The 13785-nt window shown below is 50.3% G+C and overlaps 1 protein-coding gene across 1 annotated transcript; it reads left to right on the top strand.

Annotated features, from left to right (window-relative positions):
- Positions 1-77: 77 nt before the first annotated feature.
- nfxl1 (nuclear transcription factor, X-box binding-like 1) lies at positions 78-12004 on the top strand (the record flags this gene model as incomplete). Its single annotated transcript, XM_027276790.1, has 13 exons — positions 78-279; positions 386-430; positions 6717-6850; positions 6950-7035; positions 7128-7203; positions 7874-7971; positions 8048-8162; positions 8287-8411; positions 8497-8619; positions 10164-10254; positions 11366-11486; positions 11566-11722; positions 11893-12004. Coding segments are annotated over 13 exons (1469 nt in total), but the record flags the coding sequence as incomplete, so codon positions are not given.
- Between the last annotated feature and the right edge of the window lie 1781 nt (positions 12005-13785).

Genomic DNA, 13785 nt, shown 5'->3' with positions numbered 1-13785 from the left:
CTCTCTTCACCTGTCTGTCTCTCTCCACCTGTCTGTGTCTCTCTCTCTCTCCACCTGTCTGTGTCTCTCTCTCTCCACCTGTCTGTGTCTCTCTCCCTCTCCACCTGTCTGTGTTTCTCTCTCTCTCCACCTGTCTGTCTCTCTCCAGGTGTGGAGCTGCTCCAGCTGTTTCTCTCTCTTCCACCTGCCGTGTATTCAGAAGTGGGCCAGAGACTCGGCCTTCCTCGTGTCCTCCGTCACTGATGAAGACTTTGGACAGAAGCAGCATCCCTGGCCCTGGTGAGTCACCATGGAGATGGGGCGGCTGGTCAAGGGCCTAGAAGAAGTCCTGGAAAAGTGCAGTTGTCTGAGTTTTGACCCGTCTCTGTCCTCTTTCTGTCCTCAGTCCGAAGTGTCGAGCAGAATATCCACCAAGTGCCACGCCCAACAGGTACGTCTACACCTGCTGCTCCCACTGAAGGTTCTGATGCTGCACGGCATCAGAACCACCGCAGCCCAACCACTGGACCTGAACCACAGACTGGACTAACTGGACCTGAACCACAGGGACCCCGAACCATGAAACACCCAACCAGACTTGGACTAAACTGGGAACTCTGAACACAAGAACTGGACTAACTGACCTGGGAACCACAAGGATACTGCGGAACCACAGAACGGAACTAACTGACCTGAACAGCTGAACACACAGACTGGCGGACCGACCACACTGACTACAGAACCACAGACACCTGACCGACACACTGACCTGAACACTAGCGACCTGAACCACAGCTGGCTACGGACCTGACGCACAGCTGAACACAGACTGGACTAACTGGACCTGACCACAGACTGAACCACAAATGGACAACGGACTTGAACTGGCACGCACCTGAACCACAGAGGCCGAACTGACTAACGCAACGACTGAACCAACGTGGACCAACGGACCTTGCGAACGAACCACAGACTTGGACTAATGGAACCTGAAACCACAGACTGAACCACGGACGGGACTAACTGGACCCTGAAACCACAGACCTGAACCAAGACTGGACTAACTGGACCTTAACAAACACGACCAGACCTCGAACACAACACCAACCACAGACTGGACTAATGGACCCTGAACAACACAGACTGGAACACCAGGACCTACCCACAGACGGGACTAACACTGCGACACCTGAAACCACAGCTGAACCACCTGGACTTAACTGACCTGAACCACAGACGACGACTGGACCTGACGACCGGACCTGAACCACACTGACAGGAACCTGACCACACGGGGGCACTGAACACAGAGGACTAACTGGAGGAACACTGAAACCACAGACGACTAACGGACCGAACCACAACAGAACACGGGACTAACTGGACTACCACAACTGGACTCGGACCTGAACGACAACACGGACTGAACCAAGAACTGGACTAACAGGGACCTGAACCACAGACACATGACGAAACCACCAAAAACCGGACTAACTGGACCCTGAACCACAGACTGAACCAAGGACTGGACTCAACTGGACTGAACCACATGACCGGAACCTGACAACAAACTGACAAACTGGAACCTGAAAACTAGGGAGGGAAACGGCTGAACCACAGACTGAAACCACAGAACCTGGACTAAAAAACTGGACCGGAACCCAACGACTCCGAACCACGACCTGGACTAACTGGAACTTGAACCACAGAACCGTGAACCCACCGACTGGACTACTGGACCTGGAACCACACAGAACAGGACCCAGGGAACCCAGACGACAAACTGGGACACGAAGCCGGACCTGAACGCACAGGAGACGAACGACAGGACTGACTAAACTGGGACCTGAACAACAGACGGAAACCTGACCGGACAACTACTTTGAACCAACTCGGGACCTGAACCACAGGACTGGGAACTAACTGGACCTGAACCACACACTGCGGACTGACACAAACGGACTGGGACCTGAACCACAAGACTGAACTAACTGGACTCTGACAAAACAACGACAAACCGACTGCAACGCACCGAGACGGACCTACACAAACTGGACTAACCACGGAACCCTGAACCAACAGACGATGACTAACTGGACCTGAAACAAAACCACCAGGGACCTGAACCACAGACTGGACCTAACTGTATCGCCATCGGACTGAACCCACAGACTGGACTAAATGGGAACCTGAAACCACCAGACTGGGACTAAACTGGGACCTTGAACCAACCGGACCTGAACCACAGACGGGACTAAACGGATCCTGAACCACAGCCGACTGAACCACAGACCTGGACTAACTGGACCTGAAACCACAGAGTGACTGAAACCACAGACTGGACTAACTGGACCTGAACCACGCTGACCACAGACGGACTCGGAAACCACAAAGACTGGACTAACTGCAAGAGGCGAACCACCTGGACAACTGACCTGAAACAGACTGAACAGACGACCACTGAACTGACCAGACTAGCCCAAGGACTAACTGGACCTGAACCACAGACCAGACATGAACCACAGAACTGGACTAACTGGCCCTGAACAAACGACCACAGACCGGACACTGATAACCCAGCGACAAGACTGGACTAAACTGGGACCTGAACCAAGAGACGGGACCTGAACCACAGACTCGGACTACTGGACCTGAACCACAGGGCGGACTGAACCACAGGACTGGACTAAACTGGACCTGACCAGACTGACCACGTCGGAAAGGACCTGAACCACAAGACCTGACAGCGGAACTAACTGGACCTGAACCACACCGACTGAACCACAGACTGGACTTAACTGGAACCTGAACCACAGGACTGAACACAGACTGGACTGAAACCGGACCTGAACACAGGACGGACTGAACACTGACACTGGACTAAGAACATGAACCAACAGAACTGGCTACGGACTGAAACGGACTGAACCACAACGACTAGACCTGGACCTAACACAGGACGGTGACTAACTGGGCGACACCTGAACAACAGACTGGACCGGACCTGAAACCACCAACTGGACTAACTGGACTGAACCAACGGACCTGAACCACAGACTGGATAACTGGACCTGAACCACCTGACACTGACCTGAACCACAGCGGTAACTGGACTAACTGGGACCTGAACCCCACCGACGGAAAACCTTGGAACCACAAAACTGGACCCTAAACTGGAACCTAAAAACAAACAGGGACTGGCTAACTGGACCTGAAAACCACAGGACCGGGACCGAAACCACAGAACTGGACTAACCTGGGACCTGACACAACCCCACCGACTGGGACAAACTGGACCGAAACCAAACCAACGGAACTAAACTGGACCTGCAAACCACAGACTGAACCACAGAACTGGACTAACTGACCTGACACAAACCGAAACTGGGACAACTGGGACCCCTGAAACCCACAGACCGGACCTGAAACCACAGACGGGAACTAAAACTGGGACCCTGAACCACAGGACCCGGAACCTGACCACAGGACTGGACTAACTGGACCTGGAACCACAGACTTGAACCACCCGACTGGACTACTGGAACCCCCCCCTGAACCACAGGACTGAAACCACAGGACCTGGACTTTAAAAACTTGGACTGAACCACAGACCGGACCTGACCACAGTGATACTGGGGGACTAAAACGGACCTGAAACCACATGACCGGGAACCTGAACCACAAAAAACTGGGGACTACAAACTGGACCTGGGAATCCACAGGACTGAAACCACAGAGAACTGGACTAACTGAGACCTCGAAACCACAGGGGACTGAACGCACAGACTGGGACTACTGGTTGTGGAACCTGAAGACCACTAGAACCGGACCTGGAAACACCAACTGGACTAACTGGGGACCCTACAACAACAGGGGACTGGACTAACTGGGGACCTGAACCCACAGGGGGACGGACCTGAAACCACACGACTGGACTAAATCTGGACCATGAACAACACAGAACTGGATAAAACTGGGGACCTGACCACAGGACTGGATAAACTGGGACTGAACCACAGACTGAACCACAGGTGAACTGGACTAACTGGGAACCTGAACCCACAGACTGGAACTAAACACTGGGACCTGAAACCACCGACCGGAACCTGAAACACCAGACTGGACTAAACTGGAACCTGAACCAACGACCGGGGGGGACCCTGAACACCACAGAACTGACTAACTGGACTGAAACCCACAGGACTGAACCACAGGGACTGGAACATTAACTGGGAACCCTGAACCACAGACTGAACCACGGACTGGACTAAAAAACTGGGGGAAACCTGAACCAGCCAGGACTGGAACTAGACTGGGACCCGAACTACAGGGGACGGACCTGAACCACAGACTGGAACTAAACTGGGACCTGACCCACCAGGACTGAAACCACAGACGGACTAACTGGGACCTGAAACCACAGGACTGGAACCACAAGACTGGACTAACTGGACCTGAAAACCACAAGACCAGGGGGGACCTGAACCACAAACTGGGGGGACTAACCTGGGACCTGAACCACAGACTGAAACCAACAGGGACTGGACTTAAAACTGGGACCTGAACCAACAGACTTTGAAAACCACAGAACTGGGACTAGACTGGGAACCTGAAACCACAGGGGGGGACCGGAACCCGAAACCCACAGACTGGAACTACACTGGACCTGAACCACAGACTGGACAGACTGGATGAACCTCAGACGGACCTGAACCACAGGGCAACTCGGACCTTGAACCCACAGTGACTGAAAACCACAGACTGGGACTAACGGACCTGAACCACAGATGACACGCTGGTAAGGACTCCCCGCCTGAAACCCACAGACTGGTCACGACCGCCACAGACTGGACTAACTGGACCGAACTAGGACCGACCGAACACAGACTGCAACTGAACCACAGGACTGAACCACAACTGGATCTTGCCGAAACCACAGACGCGAGCCAACAAGGACTGGGACTACAAAACTGGACCTGAACCACAGACCATACCGAACCACAAACTGGACTAACCTGGAACTGAACCACAGACTGAAACACAGACTGGGAATTAAAAATTGGACCGAACCACAGACTGAACCACAGGGACCTGGACTAAACTTGGGACCTGAACACCAGACCGGCACCCTGAACCACAGAACTGGACTAAACTGGACCTGACACAACACCCACAGACTGCGAAACTACGAAACAACTGAACGGAACCCACTGAACCACGACTGAACTGACGACACGCGGACCTGAACACGAACTACACAGACTGGCGGCCCTGAACCCTAAGACTGCACCGCCGGATACTGGACCTGAACCACAGACCGGTGAAACTGGACTAACTGGACCTGAACCACAGACCGTGACTGACCACAGGACTGGAACTAAACTGGACCTGAACCCGCGACCCAAGACTGGGAACTAAACTGGACCTGAACCACAGGACGACGGACAACGGCCTGGAAACCACAGAGACCCTGAAAATACTAGTACTTGCCACAAGGACTACTGGAGACCACAGACCGCTGAACACCTGACTAACGACAACACAACTGGACTAAACTTGGACCTTGAACCACAGACTGAACCCAGACTGGACCGACTGGACCTTAACAACTGGACCTGACCTGAACCACAGACACCTGCCACGCACTGACAAACTGCGGACCTGAACCACAGACCGGACCTGAACACACTGACTATGACCTGACCGGACCAAAGGCGACTAACGGATGAACAGTGAAATGGACCTACCCGACGCGACTGAAACAATGGACAACACAGACCACATGAACAACTGGACAACTGGACCTTGACCACAGACTGAACACAGACTGGGATAACTTGGGACCTGAAACCAACGACCCAGACCATGAACCACCAAAACTGGGATAACTGGACCTGAACCACAGAACTTGAACCACAGACTGGACTACTGGACCTGAACCCACAGGGACTGAACTCACAGACTGGACTAAACTGGACCTGGAACCACAGACCCGGACCTGAACCACAGACTGGGACTAACTGGACCTGAACCACGACCAACCGAACCCACCAAACTGGACTAAAACTGGGACCTGAAACCACAGACGAACCAAACCGACTGGACTAAAACTTGGGACCCTGAACCACAGACCGGACCTGACCACAGACGGACTAAAAAACGGACCTGACCCCAGGACCGGACCCTGAACCACAACACATAACTGGACGGCACATAACTGACCAGAGGTACCTGATGAACCACAGACGGAACCAACCCAGACTGGACTAACTGGGAACCTGAAACAAACAACCCGAACCTGCCCCAAACTGGACTAACTGGGACCTGACAAACCACCAAGACTGGACTAACTTGGACCTGAACCACAGACTGAACCATGGACCTGACAACCTGACCCGCGGACCTGAACCTGCCCACAGAACTTGGACTAACTGGACCTGAACCACAGACCTGAAACCACAGAACGTGGACTTAACTGGACCTTGACCCCCCCAGACTGACTAATCTGGACCTGAAACCACAGTGGACGGAAACCACCAGACTGGACTAACTGGACCTGAACCACAGACTGAACTAACTTGACCTGAACCACAGACCGGACTAACTGGACCTGAAGATGAAACATAAACATGACCTTTGACCTCTCTGTTGGCTCAGTCTGTCCAGCAGGGGGCTCCACACTTCCAGCTGCTTCCTTTCAAAATAAGAGTCTGTCTCATTCTGTGTGCTGCGTTCAGGTACGTGTGTTACTGTGGGAAGCTTCAGGATCCTCCAGCTGATCCGTGGTTGGCTCCTCACTCGTGTGGCTCCGTCTGTCAGAAGGAGCTCAGACCCACCTGTGGACACACCTGTCTGCTGCTCTGTCACCCCGGTAACCACACACACTGTCACCCAGCTGTGACTCCACACACACTAACACTCACACTCTGAGTCTTAACGTGTTGACAGTCTTTGTGTCCTCTGTTTTCAGGTCCGTGTCCTCCATGTCCAAAGATGGTGTCAGTTTCCTGTTTGTGTGGCAAAGCTAAGCCCCTCCCCCGTCGCTGTAGCAACAAGGTACACCTGGAAACTGAAAAACGTGTTTACCTGTTGACCATGCCTCCACTCTCCTGATGCCTGATGGGAGATTTGTGTGTGTGTGTCTGCAGGCCTGGTCATGTCAGCAGCAGTGCAACAAGTTGTTACCCTGCAAGCAACACACCTGTACACAGCCCTGTCACACAGGTACACACACCTGAACACACCTGTACACAGCCCTGTTACACAGGTACACACACCTGAACACAGCCCTATCACACAGGTACACACACCTGAACACAGCCCTGTCACACAGGTATAAACACCTGTACACAGCCCTATCACACAGGTACACACACCTGAACACAGCCCTGTCACACAGGTACACACACCTGTACACAGTCCTGTTACACAGATACACACACACCTGTACACAGCCCTGTCACACAGGTACACACACCTGTACACAGCCCTGACACACAGGTACACACACCTGTACACAGCCCTGTCACACAGGTACACACACCTGTACACAGCCCTGACACACAGGTACACACACCTGAACACAGCCCTGTCACACAGGTACACACACCTGTACACAGCCCTGTCACACAGGTACACACACCTGTACACAGCCCTGACACACAGGTACACACACCTGAACACACCTGTACACAGCCCTGACACACAGGTACACACACCTGAACACAGCCTTGACACACAGGTACACACACCTGAACACAGCCCTGACACACAGGTACACACACCTGTACACAGTCCTGTTACACACAGGTACACACACCTGAACACACACCTGTACACAGCCCTGTCACACAGGTACACACACAGCTCACTCCCACCTGTCTGTCTCTCTCAGAGTGTTCTCCGTGTCCCAGAGTCAGCGTTCAGAGGTGTGTGTGCGGTCGACACAAAGCAGAGAGACCGTGTGCGAGTCCTCAGTGGAACTGTCAACAGGTACGACACACACACACACACACACACACACACAGTGTACACCTGTTGACACTGACAGACTGCACTTCCTCCTCAGGTGTGTGGCTTTCTGCTCTCCTGTGGGAATCACACCTGTGAGGTTGTGTGTCATGATGGAGTGTGTCCTCCGTGTCCTCGCTCTGTCAGCAGATCCTGTCCCTGCGGCAAGACCAGTAAGCACACACACACACACACACACACACACACACACACACACACACACAAACAGTGACATTTAGTATTTACTAAATGTCACTGTTTGTGTGTGTGTGTGTGTGTGTGTGTGTGTGTGCGCAGAGTCGTCTCTTCCCTGCACGGAGGAAGTGTCTCCGTGTGGTGACACGTGTGATCGCCGCCTGTCGTGTGGAAAACACACCTGTTCAATGAGGTGTCACCGAGGGAGCTGTGAGACTTGCAGACAGGTATCACACACACACACACACACACACACACACACACAGTCACACATCCACACTTTAACACACACTCTGTCTGTCTGTCTGTCAGGAGGTGGAGAAGGAGTGCAGGTGTGGTAAATACAGGAAGTTGATGCCGTGTCATAAAGAATACCTGTGTGACTCCAAATGTCCAAAAACCAGAAGCTGCCAGAGACACCAGTGCAGAAGGAAGGTGAGTCCAAGCGTACACCAGCTTCATCATCATCGTCACAGTTTATCATCATCGTCACCTTCATCATCATCGTCACAGTTCATCAGTTTTTATTGGCTGATCGTCACACTCTACAGCCAACGGGATTGTTTACAGTGTTACAGCATCGGAGCTAGTGATGGAAAGTCTTTTACTGAATCAATCATTTGAACTAATGCAGCGCTGTAACTCACACACTGAAGGCAACATGGTTTGTTTGTAGCCATTGTTGTTGAACGCACAGCACAAACAGTTTAGATCAGGTTTAGTCAGTCAGGTACCAATTTGACCGGCTCGGTCAGGAAAGGTGTGCTGTGACTTTTCTAAGAGTTTCACCAAACGGTTTCACCAAAAACCACGGCAACATTTACAATGGGTGTGTATTGGTAGAATGTTCCAGAGCTAGAGTGGAGAGGGAGAGAAACGTTTGTCAAAAAATACATTTGCAAACGGCTCTCGTGGCCACAAATGTCACTCTACAGAAATAATTTCTACATAGAAACGTAGGAAAATTCGTGGGCTACGCAGCGATATCACTGCTGAAGCTGTCAGACTTATAGTTTTGGCGGGAGACGCACTGATGCTCCAGGATCACCCACCGACAGCCCCATCTACTCCCATGTAAACTGGAGAGGAGAAATTTCCCAAAGGAGCACGGGGCACCTGTTCTTTCTCTCTCTCCCCAGGTCACATTTTTTAACTTCACACACTGAAATTCAGCATTCACATGGTCGACAAGATGAGGATGCTCACGGTCATTTGGGCTTTTTGATACCACCTACCGTTTGGCATTAGTGTCCACTAGTTGGAGGGGCTTCATTTAGAGATTTTCTGTGTCTCTCAGCAGTCACTCACACACAGACAGAGCACAGCTGCAGTTAATTGCTCTGACCTGCAGCTGACCCTGGTTGCTCGGCAACCTCAAGCTGCCTTTGACTGACTTTATTGAGTCTCTGTGCTGCTGCAGTGTCAGTAATAATGTCTGTCAGACACACTCTACATTTATTTACACAGTTTATTTAAATTATTAAAAGTTGTTTTTTCAGTGTCAGCCTTCCTTCGTTTAGCACACACCGTAGCACAATGACTCACAGTCACTCCTTTATATTTTTCTGTTCAGTGAAGGCCTGCCTATTAGAGAATCTAGTCGATTTTCAAAATAAAAGACCATAAAAACAATTTAACTACGTATCATGTTTAAATATTTAGAGAGAATCTGAGACTGTTCACAAAGTCTGGAGGAAAAAACGTTCATGAAACGCTCATGAAACCTTTGCAATACGTTCCCGGCCGGGTTTGAAGTCACGTGGACGGAGACGTGACGGTTTCATCTGAATCTAAAGATCATCATCTGGAATGGTGTATGTGTGTGTTTGTGTTGTGTGTGTGTGTCATGTGATGTGTCAGGTGTGTGTGATCTGATAGTTAAAGGTCGACTGTGTGTGTGTGTGTGTGTGCCGTCCGTTATCGCTCATCGATCCTTTCAGCTGTTTAAACTCTGTTTCCCACGGTGCATTGTGTTTCAGTGTTGCCCCGGTAACTGCCCTCCGTGTGACCAGAGCTGTGGACGAACTCTGGGCTGTCGCAACCACAAGTGTCCCTCCGGCTGTCACCAAGGTAACGCTCAGCCGATAGATAGGTGTGTGTGTGTGTGTGTGTGTGTGTGTGTGTGTGTGTGTTGCATGAACCTGTCACCTCTCGTCCAATCACAGCTTGATAAACTTGTTAACACAAAGCTTCAGGTGTTTCATTGTCAGTACACACACTCACTCTCTCACACACACACACACACACACACACACACACACACACACACACACACACGTCACATTGCTGTCTGTCATACATGTTGTGAGTCACAGCTGGTGGAAGGTCAAAGGTCAAACTCAGGAAAATTCTGACCCGTAACACCCCCTGAAGAGAGTGTGTGTGTGTGTGTGTGTGTGTGTGTGTGTTGACATTTCTTCCAGCTGATAGGGCTGAGTGTGTGTGTGTGTGTGTGTGTGTTTGGGAAAATGTTGACCTCCGCTTCCTGTTGAACATCATTAATCCTTTTATTAAAGATGTGTGTGTGTCAGATAGCTTCCTGCCTCTATTGTTCACTGATTGGACGATAACGGGTTAATTTATGCGTCCGTCTGCGTTGCATTTGGTCGGATAGATTAGAGTTAGTTTATTTGTGCTCCCGCGTGCTGATTGGCTGCTCTGACCTTTCAGAGGGCGGCACAGATAGAAGGTCGCAGCGCCGCCGCCGCAGATAACAGCTGACAGCGAGGCGCGTTGACTTCACGTGAAAGACGCGGTGATATTTGGTCCAGACGCAGACAATAGCTCGGCGTCTGTCTTTCAGCCTTTTATTTCACCAAGCTCTCACCAACCACTAAAAGTCAGTCCCACATTTACTCTTGTCCGGCGGCTTCTTGCTCGCTCACTCTCTCCTTTTCTCTTCTTAGCTTCCTCCGTCAGCGTCCTCTTCACTCTCTGCTCCTCTGCCATCATGTCCATAGAGGCTGCTGAGCTTAAGAACGTTCACACTCCATAAAATAGTCAAAGTTTATCAGCTGTGACACACTCAGAGTTCTCTGCTTTCACGTTGATGTAGAGCGTGGACAGACGAGACACAGACAGATCTATTCAAGGACTGACCGACTTCAAGAGGTCACGCTCACTTTACCAGCAGAGCCTCCACCTGTCTCACCCGTCCTGTGATGTCTCACCTGTCCTTCAGGTAGCTGTTATCCCTGTCCAGAGTCGGTGGAGGTGCGGTGTACCTGTGGTTCCACCGTCTTGTCCGTCCCTTGTGGTCGAGAACGGACCACCAGACCACCTCGCTGCAAAGAGCCCTGCAGGTAAACACTGTGATGGTCCGAGCCGGGCCGGTTCCTGTCACCTGTCACCTGTCGGTCGGTAACCTGTCGTCTCCTGCAGGCGTCCTCCAAAGTGCCACCACCCGACCAGAGAGAGCCACCGCTGCCACCCCGGGAAATGCCCCACCTGCAGACAGGTGTGCCTGCTGCCGCTACCTGGCTGCAGTCACACCTGTCCACAGCCGTGCCACGACCAGGTGGCAGTCAAGTCCCAACAGGTGAGCCCAGTGTGTGTGTGTGTGTGTGTGTGTGTGTGTGTGCGTGTGTGCGTGTGTGTGTTATCTCCATCATCGTTATTTACAGTGACGTTTCCTGTTTGGAGTACCTCCTGTGAACGTTCACATAGCGTTCTCTCAGCGTTATCTCTGTGTTCTGTTTGTTTGTTTAGGTGCAATTAGCCGGCCCGTGGGAGCAGCCGTCAGAACCAGCGTTTGTGGAGAAAGCTCTGCCCTGTCCGCCATGTCAAGTCCCAATACCAACGTAGGACACACACACACACACACACACACACACACACACACACACACACTGAAAGACAAACACACTGTTTTCTACCGTCGCCATGTCTTCCCTCACTCTGTGCTCCGTACCTACGTAGTGACTTGACGTCTGACCAATGACCTGTTGAACCAATGAATCACCAAGCAGTGACTTTTCGATGCATCGTTACATCCCTGGTTCTGTCCGTCATGGAGTGGTCAGCACCGTCAACATCTCAGCTGTTGAGCTGTTGTGGAGCAGTTTGACCGTATGTTACGTAAGAAGGGTCATGAAGACCGTCCAACCTGTGGTCGGAGCTTCAGAAGTCTGAGGTCACCTTCAGCTGGCACTTCAATGAAGCATCTGTATTCATAACCTCCTTACTGTCCTGTAAACTCATTTATGGAAGGTTCTTATGGAAAACATTTGAACAGTAGAGTGTGGCACACACACATTCCAGTGTACTTTGGTCCTGTCACGCATCATTAGACCTGAGATTAAAACTCTCTGCACGCCGCGTGTGTGTGCCAGCTGCCTGCAGCTCAGTGTGTGTTAGTGTGTGTTAGTGTGTGTGTGTGTGTGTGTGTGTGTGTGTGTGTGTGTGTGTGCCAGCTGCCTGCAGCTCAGTGAGTGAGTGTGTGTGTGTTGATGTTAAAGGTACTCGGGCCAACAGACACAAACAGGTTGGACAGTGTGTGTGTGTGTGTGTGTACGGCCTCATTGTTCAGCTCTAACTTTGTTCTCACGCGTACGCTGTTATGAGTGTCCATGCTTTTATTTTGAAGTTCCCCTGGTGGAGGTGGTCTGCACCATAGACATATATACACAGACATATATACACAGACATATATACACAGACATATAAACATAGACATATAAACACAGACATATATACACAGACATATAAACACAGACATATATACATAGACCTATATACACAGACATATATACACAACAGAATCTATACACAGACATCTATACATCAGAACTATATACGACTCCAATAGACTATAACAACATATAACCGACTATCTAAACAGACATATATCCCAGCAGAGCATTATTACAAGACATATATCATAGACCTATATCCAACATTATTACATAGGGGAAACTTATATACACAGAACATAACAAGACTATATAACACAGACATTCTAACCTAGACACCATATACATCAGAACCTAGACACCGACATATATTACACACAAGATCATATACACAGACATATCTTAACCATCACACCACATATATAACAGACTATACATAAGTATACCACAGGGACATATATACAGCCCTATACACAGACCATATACACCAGACATCTTACACAGCCCATCATACACAGCTATATACACGGACACTTATACACAGCATATCTACACAAACAATCTCAAGATCATACAAGCTCAAACATGACCATTTATACACAGAATATACAGCTTACACAGACTAACACCATATACACAGATATCTCACAACATCATACACAGACATATACTGACACATACCACAGGCTAAACACCTGATAACACGACCACTTCTATCACAAACATTCTACAAGACAGATATACCACAGGGACTATTACACATTTATAACACCAACATTACTACACAGACATATATACAACAGATCATATATGAGATGAGATGATTTGAGATTTCAATTATTGCATTACACACTGTATAAATACAAGGCAATGAAATGCAGTAACAAAGGAAAAACAGAGAAAGAGGTCAAAATGGGGGTAGGGGGAGGAGGAAAAAACAGAACAACCCACGACTGTGATCCTTAAAAGG

The sequence above is a fragment of the Larimichthys crocea genome, unplaced genomic scaffold (assembly GCF_000972845.2).
Source record: "Larimichthys crocea isolate SSNF unplaced genomic scaffold, L_crocea_2.0 scaffold58436, whole genome shotgun sequence".
Taxonomy (NCBI): Eukaryota; Metazoa; Chordata; class Actinopteri; family Sciaenidae; genus Larimichthys; species Larimichthys crocea.
The sequence above is the reverse complement of the archived record's forward strand: the minus strand, read 5'-3'. Positions and strand labels throughout refer to the sequence as shown.